Source organism: Pogoniulus pusillus, chromosome 13 (genome assembly GCF_015220805.1).
Source record: "Pogoniulus pusillus isolate bPogPus1 chromosome 13, bPogPus1.pri, whole genome shotgun sequence".
Classification (NCBI taxonomy): Eukaryota; Metazoa; Chordata; class Aves; order Piciformes; family Lybiidae; genus Pogoniulus; species Pogoniulus pusillus.
The window spans coordinates 20,962,280-20,973,453 of record NC_087276.1 but is presented as its reverse complement, the minus strand read 5'-3'; the positions used below and the strand labels follow the sequence as shown (position 1 = coordinate 20,973,453).

General features: G+C 57.2%; 1 protein-coding gene across 1 annotated transcript; it reads left to right on the top strand.

The window, feature by feature from the left end:
• The first annotated feature begins 2,565 nt into the window (after window positions 1–2,565).
• Window positions 2,566–10,490, top strand: UBALD1 (UBA like domain containing 1). Its single transcript, XM_064153415.1, has 3 exons — window positions 2,566–2,837; window positions 8,420–8,479; window positions 9,437–10,490. Exons 1-3 carry the CDS (start codon window positions 2,730–2,732, stop codon window positions 9,755–9,757), a joined length of 489 nt encoding a protein of 162 aa, XP_064009485.1. The 5' UTR covers window positions 2,566–2,729; the 3' UTR covers window positions 9,758–10,490.
• The last annotated feature ends 684 nt before the right edge of the window (window positions 10,491–11,174 follow it).

Genomic DNA, 11,174 nt, shown 5'->3' with positions numbered 1-11,174 from the left:
GTCTTTCAGTGTGGTCCTGCCAGCCCTGCGCCCTGCCTGCACCATGCTGAGGATGGAGAGGGAGGAAGGCCACAAAGATGGGAGGCCCTCTCTAACACTCCCACAAGGTACAGGGGAGCCTGAGACCCCAGGTGCCATTGTTGTGCAGAGTGAGTGCAACCAAGCTAGGGAGGATCAGGGCAAAACTGGGTCAGGACTTCTGCCCACAGGACCTTGCAGAGCCCCAAGAGTGATGAGGAGGCCTCAGCTCCAGCACTGCCTCCCAGCTTTTTCCTAGACAAAAACCATCCAGGAAAAGGAGGGCCTGGAGCCATTCTCCAGTACAACCCAGAGAAGAACAGCAGGATAGATCATTAAGCAGAGTCCACCTCCTCTGCCAACTCCTGGGACTCCCTATTCCTCCACTGCATGCTTGCCATCACCCAGGGTCATGTCACAATGTTCCAGACCCATCTGACATCCACTACATCACTCCTTCCTGCAAAACATGGATTAAAAAGGGGTTCTGAAGCTGTACTGCAGTTACCAGAGCAAATCCCTGGGGAGAACAATTCAACAAGGCTTCAGCCTGGTGACAAGACAGGCAGATCAGAACAACACCTGCCCTCCTGCTGCCACACACAGTTCTTCAGCTACCACAAACTGCCCTTCAGGAGTCTCCTTGGACATTTTGCCAGGAAGGCAGCAATGAGCATACTCATGTAAACAAGGAATTATGTTTGCCTGCAAACCTTCTACTTACCAGAGCAGCTCATCCAAAGTCCAGCTGCTCAGGGGTTTATTACCCAGCGAAGCAAGTTGTTTTGTCTCAGTTGTTCCTACCCCACTGCTGTCATTTGCTTTCTTTGTCAGGTACATGTAGAATAACAAGGTTCAGAAGCCCTGGAGACCACACGTAGCATTATTCCTCACTGGAAGGAGTGGGAAGCCCATGAACTTTGCCTCTTTAAACACTGCCCTTCTCCAAAGGGCTTACAGCCCTCCCCAAAAGCCTCACTTGGCCAGAGCCAGCCCTTCTCCCTTCAAACATCAAGCTGCAAGGTTTCTAAAAAGCATCTGTTTCTCTCAGATTAAAATAATCCTTATGGAGATTTGCTATTCCAGCTGTACTTACACCTTGCTGGCTGCCAGACCACTTCCCTCTTTGGGTTGTCTTGACCTTGTAAACCAGACTGGTCACCTCTTGATGCGTCCTGTTGCCACCACTGTACAGTTGCGCTCTCACTTTGATTTATGCAGCGACATACATAGAAGGTGGAGAGAAACTCCTTGGCCCTGGCATCTTCCAAGGCCTGGAGTACTTTGTGCTGTTACCAAAGCAGATGTGAAAGCTTCTTAACCAGCTTTGGACAATACTGGGGCAACTTGTGTTCAAGCAGCAGATTGCAAACCCCTCAGGTCAAACGCATGACCTGCCTGAGCTTCATCCGCTAATCCTCACGGCTCAGAAATATCTGCAGCCATGTGTGAAATGATGCTGGCCAGGGTCAGAAGCGCTGCTCAACAAATTGCTTGCAGCAAGGCTAAGCCCAGACACGAATTGCAGGAAAGAGAACAGAATCACTCAGAAAAGGAGGTGGAGGCTTGGAGGCCTTCACAAGACTTACACAGAGCCAGCAGATCCCTTCATCTCACCCTGTTTTTCCCCTTATTACCCCCGGCCACTCAACGGCATGTCCCTGCCTGCTTATCGCTTCCTCGTACTTAGCAACACCACTGTGGTCCCCTCCAGGCATTACAGCGGGGACCTGCAGCACCTGCCTGGCTGCCTGATTTCACCTGCCATGGCAATGCCCTGCGCTCAACAGATCCTTTCATGTTGCCAGGAGCCCCTCATGCCTTCCAGAACCTTCCCCTGCTGCCACCTCTCATTTTACACCTTGGAAACCATGTCAGTGGGGCAGTAACATACAAGTTATGCAAGTAGGCCTGCAGAAGGGCACAAACACCCCACCACCACCATTTATCGGCTCTGTCAAAGTGTCCCGGGCCAAGCCCGGGGCCTATAGGCCTTCACCTCAAGTCTCAGGACTGTGGCGGAGAGGGCATCAGCAGCAGCTCTGGCTTGAGGCAGCTGCAAGCCGAGGGGCCCTCGTCCTCAAAGGGTCGCACAGGCTGGCGGGCATCGCAGGGCCTGCAAGGACCTCCCACCCCGCCGTTGCCCAGCTAAAAGTTACCCGCGGGGCCAAAGGGCAACGGCAGCCCCGCCGCAACCGTTTCCCGCTCCCCCGCCCCCGCACGTCAACAGGAAACCGCATGCGGCCGACTGTAAACACCGCCCGCCGGCCCACGTGACCCGCCCGGGCCCGGCTTGCCCCCGCCGCCCTCTGATTGGGGGCAGCGGCGTTGTTGACCATATACGGTCAGGTACTGCCAAGGTCCGCACGGTGATTGGCCACCTGGAAACGTCACTCAGCGAACGCCGGTGCCCAGCTCCCGCTCCGCAAACAAAGCGGGCGCTGCCGGGAGTTCTAGTCCACGCACCGCGGAGGCGGCGTGGCGGAAGGGTGGGCGGGAACTACATCTCCCAGCGGCCCCCGCCGCGCCCCGCCCCTCCCCGCCTCTGGCGGCCGTCGGCGGGGCTCGCCGGGTGCCGTGAGTCAGTGCCCAGTAAACATTGGCGTGAGCCGCGCCGGCTCCGCCATGGTGGCGGCGCCGTGAGGGCGGGGGGCGGCGCGGCAGGCTGGGCGCGGCGGCGGCTGGCGGGCGGGCGGCGGGGGGCCGGGGCCATGGACGAGCTCAAGCACCAAGTGATGATCAACCAGTTCGTGCTGGCGGCCGGCTGTGCCGCAGACCAGGCCAAGCAGCTGCTGCAGGCGGCCCACTGGCAGTTCGAGGTGAGGCCGCCGCCCCGGCATCGGCTGCCGGCACCGGTTACCCCGCCGAGCGCTCGGGTCTGGGTGGGTTTGGGTAGCTCGGTTTGAGTGGGGCGCGCCCGGCCCGGCCCTGCTCGTTCACACCCCCCCCCACCGCTTTCCTCCTCCGCCTCTCTTCGCGTCGGCGTGGGCTGCTCTGTGCCCCCGCGCTGGGCGGGGAGCGCGGAGCTGGCGTGGGCCCCGTGCGGGGAGACGGGGAGGCACGGGGCGTGGGTGATTGCCAAGCCGGGGCCAGCAGCCCGCCGGGACTCCTCTCCGGTCGGCGGAAGGGCTGGAGGCAACGAGCCCACCTCCTGACAGCGCACCTTCCCGCGTGGCCGTGGGCTAAAAGACCCCCAACGCGACCTTTCCCACGTCCCTGCCGTGGAGAGTTTCAGTCCGCGAGCGGCCGTGGGAGAGAAGACTGTAGGTCAAAGCTTTTCCGCCTCCAGACTCCTTTTCCTCTTACTCGCGGGCAGGATGCTCCGTGACATCGGCGGGAGGGAGCGTCACGCGTGGGACAGGGGTGGCGGTAAAATTCCCCCCGCGGCAGCCTCTGGGTGCTCTGTTGCTCTGTAGCTTCCCGGAGTCGCAGCGCACGGAGCAAAGCTAGGACCGTGACGGCTGCATCCGGCAAAGCTCCTGCAGAACAGAGAGTTTTTGTTCTTTCACCTCTGCAGCCCCAGCAGCTCTCAAGGCTGGAACTGATGGATCTGACGCTAGTGGCACCTTTGTCACTGAAGTCTGTTTTGCGATGCACGAGGAGGTGTGAGTCGGGCTGGAGAGCAGGAGGTGCGGTTCGCGTTCCTCCCTGTGGACAGGGCACCGCTCGCTCAGCACACAGCACTGCCCGAATGGGTGCGAGCGCCGCTGGCACCTTCCTGTCCGTTATTCCGTAGCCGTTCGTTAACGTGATGGCTGTTGGATGGATCAGGCACGGCGGTGGCTCAGCAGCGTGCAGCTACAGCGTCTGCAGATGCTAAACCAGAGGCCACGAGGTGTTCAAAGCCAAGCCATGCGTGTCTAGGGAGCGAGTGGGTGGAGGTGTGGGGGTGGTTGGAAAGCCGTAGCGCTGTCCCCTGCTGCCGTGCCCGTTTAACGCCACGTCCCGCTGCCTGGAGCACTGGTGGCCGTGTCGCACGTGTAACGTGAGCTGGGATTTGTTTACTAATACGGTTTGACAGTGGCCCTCTGGGACGCGCAGGATCTGCTGCCATCACCTCCGCGCCCGTTGCAACAGAGCCGGGAGCAGATGACAAAAAGTTGGAGCTTTTCTCTCGGAAGACTTTTTATTTTTGTTATTATTATTATTCTTTCGCAGAACTTTGCCACCGTTTGCCGAGTTGCACAAGTACAAACAGCCGTCTGCTGCCGGCTCGGCACTCACATGACTCAGAGGAAGCTGGGCTGTAAACAAACGCGTGGCGATGAGCAGTTACCATGTTCCCACTCGCTTTTGGTGCAACGGTCAGCTAATTCCCTCTGCAAAATGGCCGCTGGGCACGGCTGCTTTGGGGAGCCGTGCTGGGGAGGTGGCACCTCCTGACTCCAGCGTGCCCTCCCTTCTTGCCTGTCCTGCTCTGGAGCTTTTGTTCGTTGTACCCATCCGGTGTCTGCCCCTCTATAAATTGGTGTAGTTCAGGGTAATTTGCACCACTTTCACGCTTGGTCTCCTCGAATTCAAAGTGCTGCTTTTGGATGCAGTGTGAGTCAGAGCAGCGTGCTTTGCACCCTGAAACCCTGTAAGACCACCATGGGGAGGTGTCTGCACAATGCAGCCAAAACAGTCTGGATGTTTAGTTAACCAGGCTCATCCCAAAATCCATCTGCCACACCCAGAACTTTTCCCACCTGGGCTGCTGCCTGTGGTGGGAAGCAGGAGCCTGGGGTGTTAGGTCACCAGCAGGAGGGAGTGGGATGCCACTGTGAAACACAGTCAATTTCAGGCTGGTGGGATGCTGGTGATTTGGAACCAATTTATAGGCTTGTGCTGCTCTGAGGCTGTTCTTCAGCAGTTGTGGGTAGTGGGGGCTGCAGAGAAGGTTTGCTGTGCATGGTTACCTGCCAACCCAGGACACCTGGAATTTGTCCAGTGGGACAGTGAGCAGGGGCAGGAGGTCAGGAAACTCTTGGGCGTAGAGCTGCCTTTGATTCAGCATGAGCTGATCAGAGCCTGTATCATACTTGGGAAGTCGACAAGGAAGCCATTTATTTTGCACCCCTCCATGCCCAGGGAATGGGGCAGCTCGTGGGAAGGCTGTGGATTGCCTCTTGTGGACACAGTGACACTGCTTCTGTTTCATAGAGACTCAGGTCAGGCATTCTCATGATGTAGCTTGCTGCTCTCATAGCACTGTGAGCTGTACTGTACTGCCAGGGACAGCTGTGGTGAGTGCCAGCAGGAATGGCCGTGCCAGCCCAGCCCTCCAGCAGCTGGAACAGTGCCATGGCTGATGGAAGGGGGAGGTTTACAGGCCGAAGAAAGCAGCTTGGCATGTGTCTGGGTGAAGTCTGGCACTCGATCCCAGAGCCGCAGGTGCTGGCTTTTTGGGAGAAGCCAGAGAGAATAGCAGGTACCTCCACCAGGGCTGGAACCCAGCAGGCTGTCAAGGAGACTCTTCAGAGTTTGCAGAGTCTCATGGCTGAGTGGTGGATCAAGCTCCTTCCCAGGTAGGAAAGTATTATTCAGTTCTGTTACATGCCAGTTGTCCCTGGGGCTGCTTGAGAAGGGTAATAAGAGATCAGCTTTGAGAAAAACAGCCAATTCCTTCCTTCTTCCTGATGCAAAGCGGCCTGTCCCTGCCGAGTGTAGTGAGCTGGTGTGTGGGAAGCAAGAGAAGAAGCAGGTGTCTGGCTCCAGTTGCTGTGTCCAGGGTTGGATTCCTACTTCCTCTTCTCATGTATTTATGTCTTATTGAGCTGCTTTCCCCTTCCTTTGTGGCCCAAGGACAGGGTTCTCCCAGGGTGGCTCTAGCACCAGAAGCTCACTGACAGCAGCTCTAGTTCACACACACAGTCGAGATGGAGCTGGGTGCAAGTGCAGCTTGGGCAGTGATGGGCAGGGGACCAAATGGTGCCCAGAATCCCTTCCAAGTGGTTGCAGAGGGCTGGGTGTGGCCCCTCCTCCAGGCTGAGCTTGTTCTGCTCAGTGTCCAGGTCTCCTTGCATTCATTTTCTACCTGCCCCCTGCAGCCACACTCTCTCTGGGCCACCACAGATACTTCTTGGCACTCTGGCAGAGTCTCTGTGATCTACCTCCTGGTTTTGCATCTGCAGGGGGGAACATGGTTGCCTGTTTGGGTGTTAAGCTTGGCCCTCACACCCAGGGTGACATGAGCAATGGGCCTTTGGTCCAGGGTCAGGGCTGAACGGTAGCTCAGGCTCCTCAATCCAAGGAACATTAATTAGCTGTGCCGTTGCCCCCAGCGCTTGTGACGCTGTCTGGAGACCAGGTGGCATCGCAGCAATCATTACATGCGTGACCCTGGTACACCATACCACTAAGGACTGCGGTGTGTGGGTCTCTCACCTGCGTGTCTTGGGGCTGCTGCAAGTCCTGGCGCCTTTGGGAGGTGTCAGCCATTCTCCACAGGTGGCAGGCATTGTGGTGGGCAGAGGGGCTGCTTCTGCCGTGCTTGTAAAGGGGCAGATGGAGAGGAGGAGATGCAGTGTTCTAGACAGAGGAGTCTGTGATGAAGTGCTTGTTCACAGAGATCACAGCTTTCATCCCAGCTCTAGCAGGGATCAGTGGGCAGCTCAGGGGGACAGCAGAGACTTTTTCTGCCCCTGTCTACCAAAGGCGTAGTCCTAGTCAGGCAGCTACTTGGAAAGCGGGAACACAGAGCAGATATAATCTGCTTATGGTATCTGGCTGTGCCCACACCTCTGCCTATGCTTCCCATTTGCTGTAACCCCCTTCCTTATCACAATCCTTTCTGCCTGAGTGATAAGGCCTGTGGGTGCTGACATCAGACCTCACCCAGGACGAAGGGTAGTGTGGGGATGGCAGTGGCGCCGTCTTTGGGATGTCTGTATCTCCGTCGGCCATTTCCTTCATTCATAGATGTGTGCTGGCCTGTTTGGAGCTGGCCTCTGGGACCACAGACCCTCTTCCTGATCTGGGCCGTCACTGAAATCCTGCAAGTCCTGCCTGTGGGTGCCAAGGGCTTTCAGGTTGCAGCCTGGCTGCTGTGGAGTTCAGGTGCTGGGTTATTAGACACAGCAAGAGTAATGCAGGTATTGCAGGGAAGGGCCTGGCCAGCCCAGCTATCACATGCTGCCCTGAAGCTCTGGAAGCTGCCAGACTCTGCTTCCCCACCCAGGTCTGGATGATTATTTTATTTGCAGGTAACACTCCAGGCTGCCACCTGCGCTGGCACCTGCCCTCCAGCTCCCTGCTGGTACAATCACAGCCCCTTCTCCTTTCCAGTGGAGTCACTGCCCCGGAGGTATTTAAGAAGTGTGTGGCCATGTCACTGTGGGACATGGTTTCATGGCCATGGTGGTGTTAGGTCGAAGGTTGTACTTGATCTTTGAGGTCTCTTCCAACTGAAACAATTCTATGATTCTATTACCAGCTTGCAGGAAGGGAGCAAAGTCTTGGGTCATAAGGCTGCAGGCCTGTGCTCTGCACCCTGGCTTTAGACCTGCAGGCCAGACTTCATCTGAGGAGAGGGTTGAGTGGGGCTTAATCAGGGCTTTTGCTCCAACCAGAACTGAATCCAAACCAATTCTCTTAACATTTTTGTCGAGTCTGATCTGCAGTTGAATCAAAACTTTGTTTTCTAGCCCAGACTCAGTTAAAGCCTGGCACAGAACAAGAGTCAGCTTCACCTTTGCCCATCCTCATCAGCCCAGTTCCATGTGTCCCCAAAGCTGCTGTTGCCTCCCTCCTCCCAGATCTGGGCTGGGTGTCTGCCCTCCTGGCCAGTCCATGCTCCCAGTGTTCCCTCCCTGCAACCCCTGCCTTGTACTCTCACATGTCTGGCATGTGACACATTTACTAGATTATGACTGGTCTAAACTGGAAGCTAACCAACGTTGTCAGTCACCAGCATAATACCCTGCCTGCAATTGAAATGGAAATGCCCTGGTGTATAGGGTGGGCTGCCTATGGCCACTGCAGCCCTGGGCATCTCCCAGCACGAGAGACCATCGCTGTGGTAAGCATGGTCTTGTTCTGTTAAGGACACACACCAAAGTAGTTCCTGCAGGGTTTGGATTTGGTTTCCCTGCTTTCCCTGCACACAGCAGTTGTAGAGCATTGCCATGAGTTCTGAAATGTCTGCCAGGGTCTACTCCAGCAACAGCCACATTGGTGGTCCCAAAAACACCTGCACTGGTGCAAGCAGATGGCAGGCGCAGGTCCTGCCTGAGGACATGGGAGCAGCCATGCATGCCCCAGCCTATGTGGGTACCAGCTGTGGGCACAGTCCTGCCCCCTGAGGCTTGTTTTGGGTTCATTATTGGGGTCTTGCACAGCCCTGCCCTTGTGTGCAGGGATGAGGAAGGTGCCTGGTTTCATGCTAGTGATAACATCAGCTTCCTGATTTCATTTTTTTCAGACTGCTCTCAGTGCTTTTTTCCAAGAAACAAACATCCCCTACAGCCACCACCATCAGATGGTAAGTGCATTGCCACCTCTCCAGCACTCGCCTGGGGCACAGCACCAGCTGGCAGGTGCTTCGGGATGGTGCTGATGCCCAGCTCAGTGCTTCACAGCTCTCAGGAGTGCTGGCAGAGAGGTCTGCCCAGGCACTGCCAGAGCTGCCTGCCAAGGAAGGTTTTCTTGGAGATCGACTGTGGGTGGTGTAGTGAGTGGGACAGCAGGTCTGGGAGCATCCTCAAAACCATGCAAAGGGGTTGGGGCTGCTTCTCGGAGAGGAAATAGTCCGACAAGGTGCTTTGGACATGGCCAGTGGTCTAGATCACCCTCAGCATTGCAGAGAGAGGCTGTGTAGGCACAGCCACATATATGTCCTCGTGTACCTGCTGGTGTAACTGAGCGTGTGAAGCTCTGCAATGCCCCTGGCACAATGTGTGCAGTGTCTGTTGTGTGTAAACACGAGAGCATGCCCATGTGTGGGTGCTGCCTGTCTCCAGCTGTCCCCAGTCTGGATCCCTTTGCTTTCATGCCCTGGCAGCCCCTAATCTGCGTGGCCAGATGTATATTAGGGACTTGCTGGCTGATGTGGCCTCATCTGACTCTCTGGGATAGTTGGGGATTTGAAACATGCAGAGCAAGTGGTTGGTGGGGTCCAAGTGTGGGGTGAGAGCTGAGCCAGAAAGCTGCAGACCCAGGGTGGAACCAGCAGGTCATGGAGCAGAGATCACCGACTTGGCCAGGTGCAGGAGCAGGCACCTGTAGTATCTGGGCCCTCTGAGAGGAGCTCTCCACAGCACTGGTCTGCTGAGCCTTGGTCAACTGCTGCTTGCAGGCAGCATCAGCAGCAGAGGGCAGGTCCAGGAGTTGCATGTACCACAGCGATGGAGGCAAAGGGGCCTTGTGCTGGGCCCTGGTGGGAGGCAGAAGGTGGAGACCACCCCTCACACCTTACTCTGTGTCTGTCTCCTTCCCGCAGATGTGCACTCCTGCAAACACGCCGGCCACGCCGCCCAACTTCCCCGACGCCCTCACCATGTTCTCCCGCCTCAAGGCCTCCGAGAGCTTCAACAGCAGTAGCCCTGTGGCATCCATGGCGACTTCCCCACCACCCCCGGCCCCACCACTGCCCCAGCACGGGGCCTTCAACCCCACCTGGCCTGCAGCTTCACCCCCTGGCCAGCAGCAGAGCATGTGGACTCCGGCAGCCTCAGCGCAGCCTGCGGGCTGGCCAGCCGCCGTCTCCCAGCAAGCCACAGCAGAACAGAAGGCCAACGTGACCATGGAGGCAGAGAGATGAGGCTGCGGCAGGGACCCCTGCATATAAATAAATACATTTTTTTCTTTCCCCCTGCCCCCAGAGAGGAGAGGAACTCTGCTGCCAGGGTATCTGGCAGCCACCGAGACACACGAGCAAATAGCTGCCTTGCATGGGTTTGGTTTGAAGTAGTTTTTACTTGTCCTCAAGCTCAACAGAGCTGCTCAGAGACAGCAGGAGGCTGCGTGGGACATGGGACCGGTGCTGGTCTCTGCCTGAGACCCCTGCCGCTGCCAGGCTTTTGAGGAGGGAGCACCCCCTCCTCTTTTGGGACACTGGAGTTTGCATGTGAGTGACATTTACAGAGGAGGTCCTTTCTTCAAGGTCCCCTGGGCCACCCTACTGGGCAGAGTGGGTTGTGGCTGTTTCCCCCCCATACCTTGGCCCCGCTTTACTGGGTGGGAGGTACACAGGCTATGCGGAAAGAGCAAGGTCTGTGCCTGCTTGGCCATAACCTCCACCCAGCATGCTCCATGCTTGCTGGTGAGCAGGGCCGGGGGATGTCTGGCCCTTCACTAGTCGCAGCAATGGTGGCCAGGGTGGCCCAGCTGGGCCTGCACACCCTCCTGGGGTGGGGCTTGCCCCGGGGCCGTTTGCATGACACAGTGTAACCCTAGAGACTGGGATCATTTTTAACCCCTCTGTTCTTTTCTCCCGGCGGCTGAAGTCTGGTGAGACGCGCGGCAGCCGCTTGCAATACACGCTCTGCTTTCAACCCCGTGTCCTTGCTTCGTTCGCGGCAGCGATGGGACTTGGGCAAGGCTGGCTTGGGCTGGGTGTGTCTCAGGAGCCCCTTTCTGAGTGGCTCAGTGCGTGCCATGCCTCCAAGCTGGCACTGGCCAGATCTCCGCTGTGTGTACAGTGCCAAACACCCCAGCCCAGCTGTTCAGTGATTGCCTTTGGCCACGTCCATGCCAGGGCTCAGCCCCAGCAGAAGCCAGCCCACCTCTACCTTGCATCAGCTGTGGGTGTAAGTCCCTGCTGGGAGCAGGAATAGGCTAATGGCAGAGCTGCAGGGAAACCTCAGGCTCCCTGCATGGCAATCAGAAGTCTAGGTGTCTTGTGACTGGACTGCTATCCCACCTTCAGCTGATGAGGGGCAGTTCCCCTGGAGGTCACCATCCCTGCAGAGCCTGTGCCCCTGTCTCCCTGTGCTCACCAGTCAATAATTAATTTTAATCTCTTATTTGTGTTGCTAAAATAAACATTGTAGGAACAGTGGCTTCACCCTGGCTCCCACTTGTACAGCCTCAGCAGAGGCTGGGAGCAAGGGCTGGAGCTGGTCCTGGCCCTCATGAACTTCCCTGTACAGGGTTGTGCCAGAGCTGCATGCCTCAGTCCTGCACCACTGAGGTGAACTGGGCTGAGATGGTGGCATCTGGAGTGAGCTGGGATCGTG